This window comes from Lonchura striata, chromosome 19 (assembly GCF_050655825.1).
Source record: "Lonchura striata isolate lonStrDom1 chromosome 19, ASM5065582v1, whole genome shotgun sequence".
Lineage (NCBI taxonomy): Eukaryota > Metazoa > Chordata > Aves > Passeriformes > Estrildidae > Lonchura > Lonchura striata.
In genome coordinates, this window is record NC_140721.1 from 11602945 (window position 1) to 11624695 (window position 21751).

At 55.2% G+C, this 21751-nt stretch overlaps 1 protein-coding gene across 9 annotated transcripts; it reads left to right on the forward strand.

Annotated features, from left to right (window-relative positions):
• Window positions 1-3115: 3115 nt before the first annotated feature.
• Window positions 3116-21111, forward strand: MLXIPL (MLX interacting protein like). Of its 9 annotated transcripts, XM_085557684.1 has the most exons (19): window positions 3367-3779; window positions 9804-9910; window positions 10041-10123; window positions 10315-10404; window positions 10585-10629; window positions 10924-11122; window positions 11794-11871; window positions 12193-12240; window positions 13735-13830; window positions 15408-15580; window positions 15663-16257; window positions 16879-16952; window positions 17292-17466; window positions 18110-18222; window positions 18383-18502; window positions 18708-18835; window positions 19123-19246; window positions 20375-20504; window positions 20876-21111. In XM_085557684.1, exons 1-19 carry the CDS (start codon window positions 3478-3480, stop codon window positions 21001-21003), a joined length of 2808 nt encoding a protein of 935 aa, XP_085413810.1. In that variant the 5' UTR covers window positions 3367-3477; the 3' UTR covers window positions 21004-21111. The 9 variants fall into 9 exon arrangements, with proteins under 9 accessions (XP_021396049.1, XP_085413809.1, XP_085413810.1 ...); XM_085557682.1 differs by lacking the exon at window positions 13735-13830; XM_077787452.2 differs by lacking the exon at window positions 12193-12240.
• Window positions 21112-21751: the final 640 nt, after the last annotated feature.

Consider the following 21751-nt stretch of genomic DNA (forward strand, 5'->3'; position numbering starts at 1 on the left):
CCACTGCCAGAGGGCAGAGTTAGATGGGATATTGAGAAGAAGTTCTTTCCTGTGAGCATAGTGAGGCCCTGGCACAGGGTGCCCAGAGAAGCTGCCCCATCCCTGGAAGTATTCCAGGCCAGGTTGAACTGGGCTTGGAGCAACCTGGTGTAGTGGAAGGTGTTTCCTGGCCATGGCAGTAGGGCTGGAATGAAATATGTTTAAGATCCCTTGCAACCCAAACAATTCCACGATTTTTTGAAGTGATACCTCACTTTTCGTAGAAGCTCCAAGGTTGCTGTGTGGCCTCAGGCTTCTCTTGCTCTCTCCAGGGAGGTTCAGCTTGTCCCACAGTAACAGAGATGAAGTCTAATGAGCCCACCCTCTCCAGCAGACTCTGCTTTCTGGGCAAACAACCTGGCATGCATCACCATCATGAAACCCACTTAAAATGCAATGTCAGTGTGAAAAGAAGGGATTTGAGAAGTGCAATATCACCATTACATTTCTGCTGGTCCCCAGAGGGTGCTCTTGCCCAGGTTTTGCCAGGCAGCTTCCTGTGGGAAGGATGTCTGGCAGACAAGGAGAGCCCAGAAATATTCTATGAGGAGTCTAGCTGCAGGCTGAAGGCTGCAGTTCTCTTTTCTATGTTCCTTACTCTGTCCTGCTACTGCATGGAGTGTTAAGCTCCTGTCAGCACCAGCTGTTCACAGAGGGAATGTGAGCAAGACCATCCAAGGAAAAAAGCATCAAGAACCTCATTGCATAGATATTGAATCATGGACTTACAGAATTATTTGGGATCTTAAAGCTCATCTGGTTCCATCCCTCTGCCATGGGCAGGGACACCTTCCACTAGACCAGGTTTCTCCAAGCTCTGAGTTCCCATCAGTCAGCTTTGCTTTGGACACAGAAAGAATTTTAATGGTTACAGTCCTCCATCAGTTTATCCAATTCCTTATTAAGTCTGATTGGACTTTTAGTTTCACAAAATCCTGAGATGAACATGCCAGCACTTCCTTTGCCTGGTGCCCTCAGAAACACAGAATCACAGAATAGTCAGAGTTCAAAGGGACCTCTGGAGATCATCCATTCCAAGCTCCAGCTCTGAAAAGTGATGAATAATCACCTATAATCATTCCCTGTTCCTCCTATACCCATGTCTACACTGTCAGTGCCTTTTACCTGATTCACATCTTTCCTAACAGTCCTGATCCTTTTTCTTGCAAGGATGCCATTCACACTTCTGACCACCCATTTTCTTCATCTTTGTGACCTTTTCCGGTGTTTCTCCAAATTTTCTCAGCCAGGCACCAAAGCCACACACACTTGTGAGCTTGCTTTATATGGGGGCAAGCAATATTTTCCTTGCAATATCTGGAGCCTTTTTTACTTTTTAATTACTCATGAACTTTCAGCTGATGTTTTCAGGGAACTGCTTGCAGTTACCTTCAGCTCTTGACTGGCATTAATCTAGAGTCCCCCAGTGTACAGTGAAGGATATGCTTCACTATACCCTTATCAACATTGATTCTCATTTCCAATGGCATCAAACATTTTAGGATCCAAACAGCCTTTTACAAAATTCCTCATCTCTGCAGCCTACCTGCCCCTGTGTCAGACTCCTGCTCTGCTCCCTGGTTGACTAAGGTTCTGTCACCTCATGGGATTTCCCTCCTCTGCAGCACAAGAGCTGCTGGACCAGCAATGAAGGATTTGTGATGTTCATAAAGGCCTCACTTGATGTGCTTCTCTGTTTCCCTCAAATAGATGTTATCCCAGAGGACTGAAGTCTGCCTGGGACTGGTGAACAGATGGCAAATGTTTTTGGTCAAAATTCTGGGAAGTGCCTTTTGCACAACATGAGTGGAATGTGCCCAGAAAGCCTCTGTATCTCTGACATGTTTGTTTCTTTGTGCCTTGCCTAATTCTTAGTTTCCCAGGACATTCACATGCCCATTACTGCTTTAAAATGTATACAGATGGTACTTTTAAAATTACTTCTCTATTCAACATCATGACAGGCAGCTTGGGACATGCTGAAGTGTTTGTAATGGATCACAGAGGGGAAAAAAAGCTACAGACCCACAGAAATCTGGCTGGAAAATGAAGACATGGTTCTCAAGTGAAGAAATGGTCTGAAAGGGAGGGTTGCACCAACCAGTGTAGAAGCTGTCCAAACCAGCTTTTTGTGTTTATTCTTCTTCTAGCTCTGGAAAATACCCTGGATAGCTGCTGACCCTTCTTGGACTTACCTGGGTGGTATGGAAAGTATTCAGCTCCATCTACAAACTGGATGCCTGCAGCTGTCTATTCTGAGTTTATCCCACCCATTTATATTGTATTTCCACTGGAGGTACCTAAGATCTCTGCCTGGGTGCTTTCCAGGCATGTGTGCTCCTTCCAGGATGTGGGGCTGGGAAAGAATTTGCCAGAAACTAGAAACCTCAGAGGTGAAGGCAATCCAGGGTGGATTTAGAGTGGATATTAGGAAAAAATTATTTCCTGTGAGGGTGGTGAAGTCTGAGCACAAGTTGCCCAGAAAAGCTGTGGCTGCCTCATCCCTGGAAGTACTCTGGGCTAGGTTGACAGGTCTTTGAGCAACTTGTTCTTGTGGAAGGTGTCCCTAGTCTAGTGGAAGGGTAGTGGAATGAGTTGAGTTTTAAGGTCCCTTCCAACACAAATCATTCTAGGATTTGATGAGTCTTTGATTTTTACATGACAACAAGATGTGTAAATCCCACCATACCCAAACTCGTATCTGTTCTCTCTCACATTTGTTGTTTGTATCTCCTCTCCTGCTGGATCTCCGCTTGGAGCAGGCTTTCCTGGGGCTGTTTCTCAGCTCGGCACTTGGCTCAGTGCCTTGGCTTGCCTTGTGCTGAACAGAGTGCCCGTTGCTATAATTTTACCTGTTTGTGTCCCTTAATCTGTATTTGTTCCCTTGAAAGTGCAGGGAGATCCATTAAAGCAAGGCACTGGGTAAATACCGCCTGCTCCTCACTCCACCAGCACCCAGGATCAGTGATTAACTCCAGGTAAACAGAGCCGACCGCCAGCCAACCCTTGGCCACAGCAACGGGGGGACAGGGGACCTGCAGTGCCCCGCCCCAGGTGTGTGGGGGATGTAAAAGCTGGGATTGTTAGGACACTGCTGGAGCAGGACAGTGGCATGGAGCTGAAGCTCTGGTGCTTGGTGGCCACCAGATGTGTCCTGCTGAAGGCCTGCCATGGGCGGGATCAGCCAGCAGCGCCATAAATAGGGCTGGCAGTGCATCAGCCCTGGGGAACCAACCGCTGAACCCTGGAGCAAGGAACAGATGGTGCTGTGGGCCGGCTGGAGGAGGTGCCTAGCAGGAGGCGTGGTGCCAGTGTTCTGTACTGGGGAGCTCAGCATGTGCTCGATGCCAATGGAGTGTCTGTAGGGCTTCAGCTCAACGGGGACACGGATCACAGTGCCGGGTCAGATCCATCAGGGTTCCCCAGTAGGCAGCAGGAATGGCAGGAACTCAGGTGGGACTACCGGGACCATTCCTGGAGCCTCCGGTTGGGCCTTGCCCCGTCTCCGACTCTGACTCTGACTCAGACTCAGAGGACACGGCTGTGGGTGGCACAGGACCCAGTGCTGCAGCACAGAACTACTCCCAGGTCATCCACAGTGGCCACTTCATGGTGTCGTGCCCGCACAGCGACTCGCTACCCCGGCGGCGGCACCACCGTGCCGAGCCCGAGCTGGCTGATCCCCGGAGTATTGACCCAACCCTCACCCGGCTCTTTGAGTGCATGAGCCTGGAGTACAGGTGAGTCCTAGAGCCCTTGTGTGTGTCTTACAGACCCCCAGCTGGCTGAAGGCAGGAGGCTAGCTGAGCCCCCCCGTTCCCCAGCCAGGAATTTTTTTCCATCTGACCTCCTCCTCCTCTTTTTCATGGGCTGTGATGTGTCATATGCTCAGAAATTGCCATCCTGGAAAGTTTCAGGGAGAGAGAGCTGATGCTGGGTTGTTGGCTGCAGAGCCAAGTGAGAAGCTTCTCTGTTCCACATGTATCTTGACTTTTCTCCATTTTTGCATGAGATCAGGCGTCACTGTGTCCAGCTGTATTTCCTCCATGGCCAGACCTAGCACACTCTGTAGAGCAGCAGTGACTCTGTGGACAGCTAACACTCAGTTGTTTGGCAGTCCAGCCCAGAGCAGTCCTGCCTTCTGTCCTTGGCTCTATCCCCATGTCCTGAGGTTATTCCATGATATGCAGTAGCACTTGGGACTGGATGGCTGCATGGCTTTTATCCAAGGTCTCCTGAAAGCTTTCCTCCTTCTCTCCTGCAAAATCAGATGGGTGCCTGCATTGTTCCCCTGCTGTACAAATTGCCAAAGCCCAGTGGCAGCTCTTTGGTGACAGCAGGACAGAGTGCAGTGTGTCTCTTATGGCCACAGTCCACATTTTTGGAGGCAGCTCCCCTCCTTTGCCAAGCCCCGAGGTTTTGAGTTCTCTCCAGCACGGCATCAGCATGGAGTCAGTGCCACACCACTTGTATAGCTCTCCCAAGATGTCCAAATGTGAAAACCTAGATGATGATGTTCTACCACGTGAAAGCAAAACCTCAGCAAAGCAGCCTTGAAGAGGTGCCCATTACCTCATCCAGGATCTCATCCAGTGACTGAGCTCTCTGGTTTGCCTTGGAGTCCTCAAGTGCTCAATGCAATAGGGAATGTGGTCACTGCCAGGGCATCCTTGGCACAGAGGGTACCAGTTCCCGCATGGCTGTGTACATCTGACCCTTGATCATATCCCAAGAGATGGATGGAATCATCCCAGTTTGCCAGCAGCCAGCACAGCATAGCAGTGCTCTCTGGGATCACAGGGAGCCTCAGCATGGGGTAACCCAGGTAAGGATCATGCTTCCTGGCTGGGCAGGTCACTCCTGAGTGCCACAAACAAGGGTCATAGAAACACTGGTGGCCTCGCTGCCTTTTCTTCTCCCAGCCCCATTCTTTCCATACTGAGCCCTGCAGATTTGAGGCTGGAGAAACAGACACTGTCACACCAGGGTGCTCAAACTGTAGACTCATGAGGTGCAAGGAAGCTTCAGTGTGCCCCTGGGCTCAGGAGCTCCCAGGCAGAGTGGAAACAGACAGGGTACAAGGGCTTTGACAACTGGAGTACTGTGTGTAACTGGGGGCTGGCCATTCCACTGCAGTCAGGGTTCTATTGCTCCAGTTTTCCCCACTACCTGGAATCTCAGTGGCTCATTTCCTTCCTGCACTGAGCATGGCAGTGCAGATACTGGCTCCTATGTAATGGGATGCTCACCCAAGCCTTGTCCAGCCTGGCCTTGGACAATTCCAGGGATGGGGCAGCCTGTGCTGGGATCTCACCACCCTCATAGGGAAGAATTTCTTCCCAATATCCCATCTAGTCCTGTCCTCTGACATTGTGAAATCATCCCCCCTTTTCCTGTCACTCCAGGCCCTTGACCAAAATCCCTCTCCAGCTCTCTTGGATCCTCTTTAAGCACTGGGAGGGGTTCTAAGGTCTCTAAGGTTGTCCAGGCTGGACAACCCCAGCTCTCTTAGCTTTTCTTTTGCTAATAATTTTTTTACACTCTTGTAGGCAGCAGCTAGAGAAAGGTATCAGGGTGGAATAATGGAGTTAAGTGTTCTTGGTGCATTTCTACATTTAGTGTTGTCTGATTTGATACTGGTCTGCATCACCTGTCATTTCACACTTCCCCTCCCATCCAGGTTCCCAGAGGCAGAACAGCCTCAGTTGGGGTCACCAGCCCAGTATCCTCCAGCCCTCAGGAGAGCACCCACAGTTAAGCTCAGACTAAATTCCTAACCAAGGAGAAACCACTGTAAGCTGTCACCTGGGAGGCACCTGTGGATTTCATCATGCAACTCTCATGCAGGGCAGGGCTAGATCCAAAGCCAAGTCAGGTTGCTCAGAGCCATTACTTTGACAGATGGAGCCCTAGGATGTGACCTCACCATCTGTCCAGCCTGCTCAGGGCTGCTCCTCTCCCCTAGGGAATTGCTGTCTGTGGCTGTAGTTTGGAGTTTCCCTGTTCCAATTCTTAGGTCTGTTTCCCCTTGGCCTTTCTCAGTGTATGATTGAGAACTGTCTGGCTCCATCTCCTCCTTAGGGCAGCTGATGGCAGTAATTCTCTCTTCACCTTCTGCAGGCTGAACAAACCCATCCCTCACAGTCCTCTTCTGTCATATATGTTAGTCCCCAGCCACCTTGATAGTCTCCTCCAGGATCACTCCAGTTTGTATACCTCCCTCTCTGTCCACTGGACACAATGTCCAGGCTTGGCCATAGCAGTGTGGAGCAGAGGGGAAAACCATCCTGTCTCCTGGTGAGCTGTGCCTGCTGCATCCATTGCTGTCTGGGCTCACACCATTTCAAAGGTAACTCACTAAACTTTCCCTAAATATTTTTCAATGGTTACCGCTGGAATTCTTCCCCTCTCCAGCATTCCTCCTCTGCTTTTCACAGACATTATAGCAGTCCTGTCTCAGTCTAAGCAATCATTCTGGGGATATGACTTATCTTCCTTCCATGGGCAGGACTGTACCTCACCCCTCACTGGTAAAGAAATGCTCTCTCCACATCAAAGTTTTCTTCCATCAGTAATTTGTTTCCTCAGATTCCCCAAATAGAAGCAACTCCCCTCTCTGAAGTCTTCATCCTAAGGCTAGGATAAAGCAGTTCCTTTTTACCTATATCCCAGGACATTTAGAGCAGCTTCCTGCTTAATGATCCTTTTTCACTCCTTCTCCTGGAACATCCTGCATTCCTTGCATCCTTCCTGCATTCCTTGCATGTTGTTTCCCCCTGCAGCTCACCTGGCTGCATCTCATTATCCAAAAAGCTGAGGGTGGAGCTGAGCTCCCTCAGGAGCTGCTGACATTTTGGCCTTAGCATGAGAAGGCTCATCCTCTCCATCACCACAGTGTGACCTGCACAGTGCCATGGCTGGCCTCACTCCCCCTCCTGTGACTTAATGTTGGGAATCACTGATCTGGGGAACATCCTCCTGAAGGAAGGAAAACTGGGGGCAGACTGGGAGATGTGAACTGCAGTAATTTGTGGTCTTACCTGCCAACATTTGTCTTGTGCTCCGGAGAGGAGACCTGACAAGCAGGGACATCAGACTGGGAAGTGACTTGGAGTATACACTCAGCCTCTCTTGTGATTTAAAACTGTGTGACAATTCCCTACTAATTCATCCTCTTGTTAGCCTGTGTCTCCCCTGGGAGAAGTGGAACTGCTGCTATTGATTCTCTAATTCACAGTGCCCTAAATGCTCACACAGGGGTAGTGAACACCAGGCAGAGATTCCAGGGATGCACCCAGTGGAGTTCATAATTCAACCTTATTTTTTCTTGCAGATGACCTCCATTCTAGAGGTTCTGATGAGTGGGAAAGGCTCGTGCTTGGGCTAAACCCACCCACGCTGCACTGTGGTTCTGCTGTCATTTGTGGCAGGGAGTTGCACTTCTTTCTTTGGTCATTCCCCAAGGTTTTGAGCCTGATCCTGTTCAAGGATCATACATAGGGGCTGGGCTGCTGTGCTGGTGCAGCCCTCCATCTCTCCAGATCACTCCTCTTTTCATACAGCAGCTCCTCTTGCTGTTGATGAAGAGGAAAGTACCCGTGTTGCCATGAAATCAGGGACTGCAACACCTGAAACTGCTGGATAGGTAAATGAGTCACAGACCAAACAAGGTACTGCTGGCCCCATGCCAGCATTGGACCCAGGCTGAGCCCTGTTGCCAGAGGTGGTACCTGCCACTGGTGGGTGCCAGCCCACCTCACCCTGAACCCCAAACAGGCTGTAGCCTATGGCTGGATCTGTGTCCCCCTCCTTTTGACAGTGTAGGGCAGCAGGACCCCCAACCTGTTTGGGGCACCCTATAACCTTCCCACGGTTCAATGTGAAGTTTGTGTCCGTCTCCCCTGGGGAGATAATTGCAGTGAAGGGTGGGGCCCTTTTCAAGGAATAGCAGGGAGCAAAGATCAGCCTGTTAAGCCCCAAAACAGAAAGGATCATTAAGGGGGAGACAAGGCATTTGGTAGTAAAGCTCAAAGGCTTCCACTGCCTCCAGGTCCCACAGCAACTCCTAGCCATGGCCCACTGGCCTTGCACGAGGCCAAGGTGTGTCCCACAGGCTCAGGCTGCTCTTTTTAGCTGGCTGTGAGTGAGGAACATGGCCTTGACCAGTAAGATCTGGCCATGTGCCCAGGAATCCTGTCTCTTCCATTGGCTCCTCCACTTGGCACCATCTTGCTGTTTGCCATGTGCGCTTGGGGAAAGTTCAAAATCCTGATGATAGCAGAGTGGTCAGTGTCAGCCTTAACTCTCTGCAGGCTGGAGTCACAGGTCCTTCCCCAGCCCTGGGGGCCATGTGTCAGGCTGGGTCTCCCTTGGGAGACCATCCCCATCCACTCCTGCACCTGCTCCTAGACACATCCCTGCATCAGGCTCAGAATTGCAGGGGTGTCCAGTCTTCCTCCTCTGCCAGAGGCGGATTACAAAGCAGGTCAAAACAGAACCCACCAAAATCATTATTTGAGAGCACTTAGAGGTTTCACAAGCTTTAATGAACAAGTCAGAGCCTTCATGCACCTCCCTGGGGGCATGCCAGATGGCACCTGGAGAGGCTGGGAACACGGGATACAGCAGCACCCTGACACCAGCTCCGCTTCCACCTTTCCTGCTCCATGCATGTGCCAAGGAAAAGTAGGAGTTAAAGCAGCACCAAGATATTTAAGGTACAAACTCTCTACTGAACATGGACATGGTTTCCCAGGCAGGAATGCCATGCAGCCTGCAGCCAGCTCTCAAAGGGACCCCTGGAGCACCTGGCATTGTCCTGAAGCCACACCATGTTGCTGGGAGAGTTGGAGATGTGAAATGGACTCCAAAGTAAGGCAGAGGGACCCTGGCTTCCCCCTCAGAGCTCCTGGGGCAGCAGGACCCTCAGGACTTCCTCAGTGGCTGCACATGAGGGGTTGTGTTCCTCAGCTGGATGGAAACAAGATGAGGACGAGGAGGAAATGAGGCTTCCTGCACTGCAGGTCCCATCGGGGACATCACCACCACCACTACGATGAGCTGCAGAACAAGCACAGCTGCCTCAGAACCAGGAAATGGGAAGCAGGGAGCTCAGCTCAGGCTGGGGGGGCAGGTTTGGAGGGATCGGTGTGGAGAATAGACCAGGGCTGGTGTCATTCTGTGTCTGTCTTGGAGCACAGGCAAGTGTCCCTTAACATCCTGAACATCCTCCAGTGTTGTCCTGCCTTCCCAGACCCTCCACAAGGGCTGCCCTTGACTGCTCCAGCTGAAGGCAGCATTTCCAAGCCTTGCCTGGTGCTAAAGGAAGGGTCAGAATTAGCTGCCCAAACACTGTGATGAGGCAAGAGCCACTACAGTACATGTCACCATGGATGTCATCTGGGCCAGAGACTTACCTTCCTGTCCCCCAGGGCCAGTACACAGTTGGTGTAGTCAGGGGCAGCAGGATCCCACCTCAAAGCTGGGGTTCAAACATCAAGTAATCAATGCTTCAATGGGCTGTGCTTTAATCCAGGGGTTTGAGAAGCCTTCTGTGGGTCTGTGAAGCTCAGGGTTTAGGTCTGTGCTGTTCACAGGGTGTGCAGGAACTTGGAATGCTCCACTGGGTACTCCCACAGGTGCCTGGCAAGCACCTCCAGCAGAGTCATGTGGCTGTACCTGTTCCTGACCTACCACCAGGCTGGTGGCCCCTGGACATCTTTCAAGGTGGTGCCCCTCAGCCTCCCCTTTGCTTGGTGTTTCAGTGGGAAGCTAGTATCTCCGAAGTGGAAGAATTTCAAGGGGCTACGGCTGCTTTGCTGGGATAAGATTCGACTCAACAATGTGATCTGGAGAGCATGGTACATACAATGTGAGTATGGGCACCAGGCCCCACTATGTCTGCCAGATGCCAGGCTGTGCCAGTGGGATGGGGCTGGCGCTGTAATGACTGTGGAGGAGTGCAGAGATAGGGATAGCCAACTGTATTCTCCCCTGTGCAGATGTGGAGCGGAGGAAAAACCCCATGTGTGGCTTCATCACCCCTCTGGAAGGCATGGAGGCTGATGAGCACCGAAAACCAGAGGTAGGACAGGGTCCCTTGCAGCTCTTTGGGGCAGCACCAAGGTCTGTGTGACACAGTGGAGATCTGGGAACACGTTGCATTTCATAGATTTGCTGAAAAAGGTGTTTCTGACAAGGCACAAGGAAGGCAGGCCTGGCTGTTGGGTGCTGGGGCCAGAGAGCTCAGCCATGACCCCCTGTCCTGTCCCCCAGGCTGTCGTGCTGGAGGGCAACTACTGGAAACGCCGCATTGAGGTGGTGATGAGGGAGTACCACAAGTGGAGGATCTACTATAAGAAACGGGTGAGTGGCTCTGCCTGTGCTGCTCCCCATCCTGTGGCAGTACCAGCAGTGGGATGGAACCAACTTGGAGCCATGGCTGACAGGGCAGGACATGACTTTGCCAGCATGGCAGGGTGTTGCTGGCTGGCCCCCTGAGCTCTCCCTGCCTGGGGGGTGACCTAGGCTGTCTTCTCCTTCCAGCTCCGAAAATCCACACGGGAGGGAGGGATCTCCAGTCCAAAGCGGGTGAGTCTGCTGAGAAAGGGTGGGAAGAGGGAGAAAGGGGAACGCAGTTTGGACTCCTGCACTGGGTAGAAAGGCAAAGAAAAGCCCCAGGGCATGATAAACCCATTGGAATGGGATGCTAAGCACCTGGGATGCTGGATTCACCCTCTGGAAGTAGCAATGTGCCAGGCCTTAAGGTTTGGAGGGAACAAACACTGCAGGGAGCATGGGGGCTGCTGGGTGGGCAGCCAGACAGCCAGACATGGACCCTACCCATGAAAGGTCCACTCGGCTCCTTTGCTCTACCTCATGTAGGACGAGGATGTCTGGAGGCCAACAGAGAAATGGTGCAACCAGCTCTTCTGCAATGTGGTGCCCATGCTGCTTGGAGATGAGGAGGAGGAGCATGGGAGCAGGCAGCATTTCGATTTGGACACCTTCCTCTCAGACATATCTGACACCCTCTTCACCATGACACAGATGCCCAGCACCCACCAGGCACTCCCTGAGGATGGTAGGTGCTGCAGACCATGCTTCAGCAGGATGTGGAGGAGGAATCCAGATTTTTTTGTCTTGGTTTAGCCCCTGAGAGCTGCCAGCCATGTCCTTTTGGGCAGGCAGGGTCCCCTGGCATCTGCCCTGATTGGGCAGGGGGAAGGGGTGTGTCTGTTCTGCCCAAACAGGATCCACCAGGGGAGGGGATGCTAAGGAGTGTTTGGGCAGGGTGGGGTCATCCCCTTCTCCTTTGGTTCCCTATGCATCAGCATGCTCTGTCCCAAGGCTGAGCTCCCCAGGGACCACCAGCACCATGAAGGACTTTGCCCCAGCCCCCAGGGCAGGTCCTGCTTCCATGGCCACTCTTTGCTGTCCCTACCTGGCCATGTCCCTTGGGCATCTGCAGCTCCAGACAGGTCTTGTGCCAATGATCAGCCTTTCACTGGGGTTCCTGGGAGCTGGATGAGGCCCTAGAGGGGCTGATGGACAGTGGTGAGATAGGATGGGATGTCCCTGGCTCTCCTCAGGGTAGGAACTTTTCTCCCTGCCCAGGAGATACAGGGTGATTCTGGGGTGACACAGAGATGTGACAGCCAAGTAGGTGTCAGGGCAATGGTGAGAGCAGCCCTCAAGGTGGGTCTCAGGGATGCAGTGGCTGGGCTTTGATGTTCCAGCTCTGCCCTCTTCCAGCATATGTTGGGAATGCTGACATGATACAGCCGGATTTGGCACCCCTGCAGCCCAGCCTGGATGACATGGACATATCAGGTAAGAGGCAGCCTGGTTGAAGTACTGCATCCCACCCAGCCCTGCACGCTGTGACTGCCTGAAATGGGGGGGTCACAGGTTTGGCCTGGCAGTAGTGGGAATTGCTGAGGCAGGCAGAAAGCACTGCACATCTAATGGCATAGGAAAAGCAGCATGGATGGGCAGGGGCTGTAGGCAATGAAGGCAGAGCCTTGTTGTGCCTGCCTGCCCCTGGAAAGAGCCACAGAAGGTCAGGAAGGGCTTGGCCACGAGCTGTGGGAGGAGATTTCTACAAAAAGAGGTTATTTCCAGGAGTGCTAAAGCCCCTCATTTTGGCTGCAGATAGAGGAAGGACAATTGTCCCCCAGAGGAAGAGGAAACCTCTAGAGAGTAAGTTCTGCTGAGTCCCCTCCTCACTCCACTGACCAGCCAGCCTGGGTGGTTGGTTTGGAGCTGGGACCCTGCACAGGGCTGTGCTACATGCCCTGGGGACAAGTCAGTGTCCCTGCCAGGCTGCCCAAAGACAAATCTGGCACTAATTTCCAACTGTGGGAACACCAGCAAGTGGGCAGGGGCAAACTGCCCCATGCTGCCATGTAGGCTCTGAGCTGTGAGTATCCATGCAGTCATCTGGGATATGTCTTGGTCACAGCAGTGACCATAAATGCCAGAGCAAGGCACTGTTGGTGACCAGCTTTGCCCTCTACATGCCAGAGCTAGCTACCCAGTTATAGCTAGTGGCCTTGGGCAGCACCAGCATCTCCAGACCCCTGTGTGAGCAGGCTGGAGCTCCATGGTCCATCTCCACTTCCTTCAGGAGGAGGAAAGAAGGGTACTTGCACCATATGGCTGTGGAGTGTTGCAAGACCAGATGCTGGCAGGGAGCAGGCTGGGCACTCTATGTGCCAGGGCAGGTGGTGGCATGGGTGCCCTTGGAATGGATGCTCTTGGGATGGATGAGGTGGGAAGACTCCTGCCAGCACCCTCTCAACTCATTGCAACCAGAGATCCCATCAGAGTGAGGCATGCAGGGTGGAGGGTCTGTTGTCATGGCAGGTGCTTCACCTTCTGTGCCTGGTGCTCCAAGTGGGCATCAGTTGCTAGAAGGTGTGACAGCTACAAGTGGGTCAAATTGACCTTTGGTAAGTGTTCCTTATCCTGAGAGGTTCTGTATGGTGTCACAGCAGTAGCTTCAGAATCTGTCTGAGGGCCCAGCATGGCCTCAAGCTCAGCAGGAGATGGCAGGAGCGCAGTGATTCCTTTCTGAGACAATATATCAGTTAGGTTGGCTTTTTTATGGGGAAAATGCCTCCATTTTTGCTTCAGGGTGCTTCTTGGCAATGGGATGGGTCTTACTGCAGACCATAACATCAGAAGGAAACATCCCTTCCTGCTCTGACCATGTCCAGTGCCTTAGCCCAAGGACACTGTTGGGGCTGAGCAGGGTTCCAAGTCTAGCTGTGGCTCCTGGTCTGCCAGGCTAGTGTGTCCTGGGACAGAGCAGCATCCCATAGGGTGCTTGGAGACCTGTCAGTGGGAGTTTTGTCCTGGATGGAGCAGCTCCCTGGGTGATAAGATGTTACATCTGAGCACTGTGTGTGCCATGTACCCCTGGGACTGTGGGGAGAGTGGGGAGAGGAGATAGGGATGCTGGGTGCCAGCCAACCCAATGATGTCCCAAAAGGTCACTTTTTCAGCAGGGCAGGCAACTTGGGAGCAAGGATCACCCAGCAGCCTTGTGCAGAGCTAGACAGGGCAGGCATGTGGGGTAAGCACATGAGGTCACAGGGCTGTCATTGTGTGGGGTGGTGTGGCAGAGCTCAGTGCCTGTCAGTCAGTGCCTGCAAACCAATCCCCAAATGAGGAAGCATCTCGTGTTTGCAGTGGGTGCTGGAGTGCGGTGTGAGGCAGATGGACGAGTGCTGATGGCAGAGGCGAGGGAGCAGTCCAGCCCTGTGCCCTGCTGGCACCGTGCTCCAGGTAGGATCAGTGCTGGGCACTGGGGCTGGGCTGTCTGTCCCATGGGGTGGCAATGCCCTGCTGCACTGCAGGGCTCTCCCCAAAGCCTGGGACAAGTGCTGAAGGGTCTTTGGGTTGGGAAGGCCCAAGCACATTGGAGATAATCCCCAGGTTTGAGCAGGATACCAAAGGTGTGGTTTGCTGACCATGCAGGCTCTTCTCCCTTGTGTAGGCTGTGCCCTGGCCATGCCTCACTGCCTAGAGTGTAACAGGCCAATACGACAGTGAGGAGGAGCATGGGCAAGAGCTATGGGGTGAGGAAGGGTGGGAGAAAGGGAGGACCAGGCTCCCAGGGACTGCCAGCCACCTTCTATCCCTGTAGCACAGTGAGAGGCACAAGAGGGCCTGGCACGGTGAGAGGCACAATTGGATCTGGCAGGCTGGGTACCACAGATTCCTATAAATACCTGCAGAGCTTCAGTGCTGGTGGCAGAGACATCTTTGTGCGAGCATGACTGAGGTGGGGGCAATGTGGGGCTGGGACTGCATCCCAGGAAGGCCAAGCTCCTGCCTGGCAGCACTGCGGCACACATAGAGTGCTGGCCTGTGGAGGGGCAAGGATGGCCCTGACATGCTGTCAGGGATTCACCATGGCTGTGGCAGGCGTAAGAGGCAGTCTGAGAGCTGACTGGGACATCTCAGCAGTGGCTCTGTCCTGTCTCACATCAGTGTTCCCCTCAGATGGCAGCGTGTGGTGTGCTGGAATCATCACCATGTCCAGTCCCCTGGCATCCACAGTGCTGGCATGTTTGCTCCTCTGGTGTAGATTCAGCAGGACCGTAGGCCTTTGTGGGTCCCAGCCAGGGCACCCCAGGTGCTGCAGCCTGGACCACAGATGGTGCCCTAAGCATGGCTGTGCACACCAGGTGGGCAGAACTAGCAGCAGGGCCTGGAGCTGGCATGCTAGTGCCAGCCAAGGGCTGGAGAGCACAGCTAGGTGATTCCCAGAGGAGATGCAAGTGCCTGTTCCCAGTGCCTGCTCAGGCACTGCATCTGTGCCAGGGGCTGCTAGGCAGCAAACATAGTGAACGCTCCTACTGCATCCTACAGGGAAGCATCCAGTGGTGCCATCCGTGTCCCACAGTCATCCTCTCCATGAAAAACCCTCCCTGTGGCGATGCCAGAACCAGCATTGACACAGGCACTGAGCCAAGGCATTCATGGGGCTGATGCACCCAGGGAGAGAGCTGCCAAAAGTGTGGGGCCAGCCCTTTGTGCTGTGGTGTCTGGGCCTGCGGAAGGACCAGGGCTGTGGGAAGGAGAGAGGAAGGGAGTAGGAGTCATGGCAGGGTCACGCGGCTTGGCTTCGGGAAGGCCATGGGATGTGGTTAGCCACAGGCTGCACGCAAAGCAGCAGTGCAGTGGGCAGCACAGAACTTGTTGGCCCTGAGTGAAAATTTGCTGGAGATGCCCTAACCCCAAAAAGTGCAGAGTGCCAGTAGCAGGGTATGGTTCCACCCCTCATGCCCCATGGTGTCCCCCTCCTTGCCGGGCACGTCCACTTATGCCGGTCGCTGTTTCTCTACTTGGCTCCGCAGAAATCTTCACCAGCCACCGGCCATCCCCATCTCAGACACAACTGGGCTACCAGGACCCATCCTGCTTCTCACCCATGGCTGAGCCCCTGTTCAGCAGTGGGGGGTCCCTGATGGGTGCTCGGGGTCTGCCTGTGAGCTCCGAGACCCCATTCCTACCTGGCACCCTCCTGCAGGTGAGTGGGATCCCAGCCTGCAGCCTTTGGCTTACTGGTGGTGTACCAGTCACCCATCCTGACCCTGCCATGTCTTCTGCAGCCCAGTGGTGCCTCCCAGCTCAGCCTCCACAGCGCCTTCCTGGGCTCTGAGCTGCCCCTGGCCCCCCTGCCCCCTGAACCCCCCGAAGTGGCACCCAGCAGCCTCAGCCCCCAGATCCGACACAAGCCCACACTGCAGTACGACTTCCCTGGCAAGTGCCTTGGCCCGGAGCCACCAGCACCCCACTATGCCCCCCCAGTCCCGTCCCCCCGGGCACCACTGCTGAGCCTGGAACCCCCCTTCTCCCCCACCTCGGCCCCCCGCTCTAAGCTCCCCTACAGCAGTTCACCTGACCCCTCACTTGCCACCCACCCTGCCTCCCCTCTCTCAAGCCCTTGCTTTGCCCCCTACGTCCCAGGGTTGGGCTATGCCACAGGCATGGGGCCCCAGGGGTACTCCAGCCCTGCTGTCTCCCAGCTCCTGCCCCCCACCCTGCTGGGCAACTCCAGGTTTACCCCCCACAAGGGGCCACCCCAGGGTGAGGGTGGGCAGCCCAAGGCAAAGCCCAGTGGCACCAAGGCAAGGAGGCTACCAGGACACCCCCTGTCCCACCTGCCTGAGCCCAACCGCTGCCCGAGCCAGCTCCTGACCACAGGTAACAGGGTTGGGGGGCTGTGGGGGGACACAGGAGTGAGGTGGGGGGCATGGTGTTGTGGGATTCAGAGTGGGGACCCCATTTTTCCCTGGGGTTGCAACACAGGGAATACTGGGCAGGGCGCATGGCAGTCTCCATAGTGGGATAGTTCCAAAGCCATGGGTGAAGCCATACCTGAGGGATCAGCCCTGGCTTCAGTGGCCTCAGAGGGAGAATAAGCCCAGCCCCCGGACTTGGCCACAGGCACTGCTGGGAATTTCCTGTGACCCTAGTCTGGTCTCTATGGCTCTGTTGGCGCAACGGCTGGGGGGCCACTGGTATCCTGCCTGATATGCTACCTGTCGGTGTGATAAGACAGATCCCTTGGGCACTGTTATGGCCCTCTGCTTGCTTGAGGAGGGGCTAGGGCTCCCTGCCTGCCCGAAACTCCTGAGAACTCCCCTGTGAGGAGAATAGACTCCTCCTACAGAGATACATCCCTGTTCTCTGGGGCAATCCAGCAGGGAAGGGGCTGAAGCAGTTCTGGTGCAGGGAGGGACTAGCTGTCTCCTGGGGCAGGGAAGGTCAGCCCAGCCCCAAGAGCTTCACACAGCAGTGCCCATCTGCTCCCTACCCCCTCAGCCAAGCAGGATCTGGCGCTGGATACCCCTTGCCCAATGGGTGCAGGACTCATGCCCACGACCCCTATCTCCCCGGTAAGCACTAAAAACCCCCCTGGGTTGGGAATTGCCTTCTCCTGGCTGCTGGGGAAGGGGTGAAGGTGGGCTCTGGAGGTCACACTTTGGTGGGGGCTGGACAGAAATGGAGGGAAGGAGGGGGCATGTGGCTGGGTGGCTGGGGATGGCAGGAGTTGCCTGAGTTTCTTGTCCTATAAAACAATCAAGGCAGAAGTAAGAGACATCCTGCTTGCAGGGCCCCTTTTCTGGGGCACTGTGGCTGCCCCTGCAGATGATGGCAGGAGCTGCACATCCTGGTGCAACCTGGTGTGCGTGGGGTGCTGATCCCCCAAATCCCCTTCCTCTGTCTTCTCCCAGCAGCAGAGCACTGTCCCCAAAGTCCCTGCCACCTTCCTCTCCAGAATGGCCCAGATGAGCCCAGGACTGGCTCCTGGCTCCAGCCCTTCCCAGGTGTTGCTGCACACAGTGGACACACAGCTGGGCCCCCTGCAAGTCCCCAAGACAGAGCAGCTGTCCCCCACATCAGCTTGTGGTGAGTCTGGACCACCCCAAGGAGCTCCACAGGGCACTGGGGCTCCTGCAGAGAGCTTGGACAAAGCGCTGTGGGAATTTTCATTTTGGCTACAATCCTGGCTATTTCCATTTATCCTGCTGAGCCTGGATGATTCCTTCTGTGCCCCTTTGCCTGCTTCTTTCTCCAGCAGCAAAAGCAGAAATAGGGAAAGACAAAAATGGAACAAAATGTCAGACTGTGGTTTTGAAACCCCGGAGCTTGGTTTTGGAGCAAGAAGCATCCGCTTTCACCTACAGTACCCAGTGCGGCTGCTGGAAACCGGGCTCTGGTGTTCCCAGTTCAGTTTGGTGCTGCACACCACAACCTTGCTGCCCTCACAACTCTTTCCATGCAATTTCCACCCCAAGAAATACTGGGCATTTAAAATGTCAAATCTCAGATGTTCTCATTTCTGAACAGCTGTAAAATGAGAGGGACTTGGGATAATGTGTGCTTGGAGGCTGAAGTGGAGCATCCCCATCAGCTGAGTGGGGTGGCTTGTCCTGGGGTGGGGACAGCACTGTGGGATGCCCCTCTCTGCTTGTCCCAGGTGCTGAGACATCACCTTGTCATGAGTACTGTTGCTATCACACTCTTCATAGCAGCACCTTTCCTTTTTCAGGCAGTGACTGGCCCAAGCCAAGCCAGGTTTCCCCAGGACTCACTGCAAGGCAGGGCACTAGCATCTCCCTGCACCAGCCCATGTCCCGTCCAGGAAGGCCTGAGTCCAGCAAGGTATGGCAAGAGCTGCCAACTTTATATGCATCCCCCTTTCCTCCTCCCCCCAAGACACCATCTACCTTCACTTCACGCTTTGGGCCAGCCTGTCCCCAGTGGGGCTGGTGGCCCATGCTGTCCCCGCTGCTGGGAGGTGCCTGACGGCGCTGACCTGCAGCTGGAGAGCCGCCGCATCACACACATCTCCGCTGAGCAGAAGAGACGCTTCAACATCAAGCTTGGCTTCACCACACTGCACAGCTTGGTGAGCACACTGAGTGCTCAGCCCAGCATCAAGGTGAGTACCCAGGGTGAGCCCTGGGCATGGAGGAACACAGCACATCAGCCAGAGACACTGCATCCCTGCTGTGACCCACAGCACAGACCTCCTCTCCTGCGCCCCAGCCTGTGGTGCAGGAGGCTGGAGCACACAGCAGGCACACAGTGAGGCTGTGGGAGGGTAGTCTGGGACCCCTTCCCCTCTCACCCCCACGGCCCCCCAGGTCAGCAAGGCCACCACCCTGCAGAAGACAGCAGAGTACATCTGCAAGCTGCAGCAGGAGCGGGCAGCTCTGCAGGATGAGGCACAGCGTCTGCGGGAGCAGATCGAGGAGCTCAATGGCTCCATCAAGTAAGGAGGCCATGGCTGGGGGAGATGGGGAGCACTGCCTGCTTTAGGGGAGCCAGGCAGGGCAAGCAGCAGTGCCAGGATAGCAGCAGGACAGACATGGCAGGGCTCCCTGCAGCACCTCCCAGCTGACTGCCCCTCTTCAAATCCTCTCTGTGGGAGGGTTGAGACTCAAGAGGCAGGACAGAGTAGGGCCAGGTCCCACACCTGCCCTGAGAGGTGGCTGGCAACTCCTGCTGAGCTTCCCAGCCTCCCAAACATGGCCCCACAACACTGGTTGTTCCCCACAGCCTATGCCAGGAGCAGCTGCCAGCCACAGGGGTGCCCATCACACGACAGCGCTTTGACCACTTGCGCAGAATGTTTGATGAGTATGTTCGCTCCTCCACACTGCAGAACTGGAAGTTCTGGATCGTATCCTTTGGGGCCAGTGCCTGCTGCTCTGTCTCACCCTCCACTAGACACCAGGTGCTCTGGTTCATCTGCTGCTACTGGGTCTTTGGGGTCTCTTAAGCTCAGGAGGCTTTGGGGACCACAGGGAGATGTTTCCCAGCCAAAGTCACATGGTGGGAATATGCTGGTATTCTGTGGTTAGGAGGGATATTCTGCTCCAAGGAATCAAAAACAGTTGGGTAAGTGGTCATCAGGGAGAAGGGAAGTGGAGCTAAGCTTATGGAGGGAATTGCTCCCAATGACATGGGAACTGGCTCTGAAAGGCAGTAGCCATGGATTAGGAAAGGTCTAGACACAAAGCTGTGAACATGATGGCTTGGTCTTGGTGGTTGCATGCCATACCCTGGAAACACAGGAATGGAGAGGATCAAGGGCCAAGGAACCTACGGGCAAAGGGCTGGATCTGCTCCTCTGTGAGCATGGATTAGACACACTGGGAATCACTGGCTGAGCCTGTGAGGTCTGTGAAATCCCAAGTGGCAGAGTGATGAAAGGCACTGCTGCCCATAGTCCCATCCAGCAAAGGGCATCTGGACAAGGCAGAGGTTACTTCTGATGCATCCTTCTGAGCTCCTTCCTCAGGACATGGGGTATAGTAAAGCCAGCATGGGCTCTAGGACATGCTTGTGGTGGAGGCATCTCTGTGCATTATTGCCTGCACAAAAACACCAGGCTGGTCCCTGCAGGCTGGAAGCAATAGGGGAGCTTACGGGACAGACTGGTGTCCTGCCTGGTCCCTGAGCACTTTTCTAGCTGGTTCCCTGACCTGCTCTGAAGGACATGTCTTGTATCTCAGCAACCTTTTCTAGCAACCCCAGCCATGACAGGGGTTTTGAATGTCTCCCACTGCCTACCCAGGTAACACTTAGGCCATCACCCCAGCAGTTTGGTCTAATGTGAGATGTGGTGCTATGCTGGGACAGCACTAAGCAGGTCTGTTCCATGGCCTGTCCTGCTGTCCCAGCAGTTCTGCTCCATGCCCAGACAAGAAAGTCTGTCCTGCTGCGATAGAAGGGTGATGCCCATGCCTGGGAGGAGTGAGACCATTGTCATAGCAAAGCTGGTCCTTAACTCCTCTGATCCCAACAGTTCAGTATCATTATTCGGCCCCTCTTCGAGTCTTTCAATGGCATGGTGTCCACAGCCAGCATGGAGAGCCTCACCCAAACATCGCTCGCTTGGCTGGACCAGCACTGCTCCCTCCCAGCACTTCGGCCAAGTAGGTGGCCCTGTGCCTGGCTGTGGCACACTGACCAAGTTGGGTTGGCATGGACTGAGGGGAAGAGAACAGGGGTGTCCTGGGGGATGGCAGGGATGATGTGTGGGACGTCCTGGGGCTCCTGATCAGTGATTTCCCGTGCTCCTGGCACACCCACGCCCCAACTGAGCCGGAAGTGCCCCAACCCCGTGTCTCGGCGGGGCAGACTCAGCCCTCCCCAAAGCTCCTCAGGGTGGGTTTCCCTTCACCGCGTCTGCTGGGACTGTGGAAGCGACCAGTCCCACCATTCCGGGGGCTGGAGCGGGGCCGGGCAGCGCCGTCTTCCCCAGCATGGGTCACGCCTTCCAGCCCCCTGTCCCCTATCCCCGTAGCTGTCTTGAGCTCCCTGCGGCAGCTGAGCATCTCCACCGCCATCCTCAGCGACCCTGCCCGTGTCCCCGAGCAGGCGGCGCGGGCAGTGGCGGCGCTGGGACGCCCTGGCGCCTCCTCCTCCATCTGACTACTCCGGGGGCTACGGGGTGTCCCTCGGGCACCGGCGTGGGGACCGGGACTGCACGAGGGCTGTCCTGCCCTGTCCTCTGCAATAAAGGATTTGCTGTGCCACGGACTCCGCCTGGCTCTTCAGACCCGGGGCCGCTTTGGGCACGGCCGGGACCTGAGGGGGGTGACACCGGGACGGGTGAAAGCCGCGACGGGGAGGGGGGCCAGGGGCTGGGGGCGGGGGATGAGAGAAACTGAGGTGGGGGCAAGTGAAGGAAGAGGCTGTGGAGGGGTGGTCCGGGGCTGGCGTGGGGGGTGTGGGGTGTGAAAGGAGGTGCGGGCAGGGGCTGGCGGGGGCAGGGAGCGGGCTTAAGGTAAGAGCTGGCGGGAGGTGATGGCCGGGTTTTGGGGGAGCAGTCTCTCGAGGGGAGCTGGCGTTGGGGAGCATGAGGGCAGGGACCGGGGTGGCGGGGGGGACGTAGAAGCTGGAAGTGAGATGAGAGGAGCCCGGGCTTCGTGGAAAGCACGGTCTGGGGTGCTCAGGTGCTGGGGGAGTGTGTTAGAGTCTGGGGGGGGGGGGGGGGGGGGGTGTTACGGGGCTATGTGGGAGGCAGGGGCTGAGAACAGGGCCTAGGAGGAGTCAGGGGTATCCGCTGTTGAATGGGGCACGGCCTGGGCGGGGGGTGCGATGCTACCGCCAGGGGCCGCCCTCCGCGTATTACCGGGACCGCGTACCCGCACACGGAAATTCCCGCCCTCCCGGTGCC

Bases quoted from the DNA above. Each gene is read 5' to 3' on its own strand.
- MLXIPL (XM_085557684.1), top strand. From the start codon at position 3,478: ATGGCAGGAACTCAGGTGGGACTACCGGGACCATTCCTGGAGCCTCCG. The intron at 11,872-12,192 runs GTAAGAGGCAGC...TTTTGGCTGCAG, and splicing joins GGATGACATGGACATATCAG to ATAGAGGAAGGACAATTGTC. The intron at 20,505-20,875 runs GTAGGTGGCCCT...CTATCCCCGTAG, and splicing joins CCTCCCAGCACTTCGGCCAA to CTGTCTTGAGCTCCCTGCGG.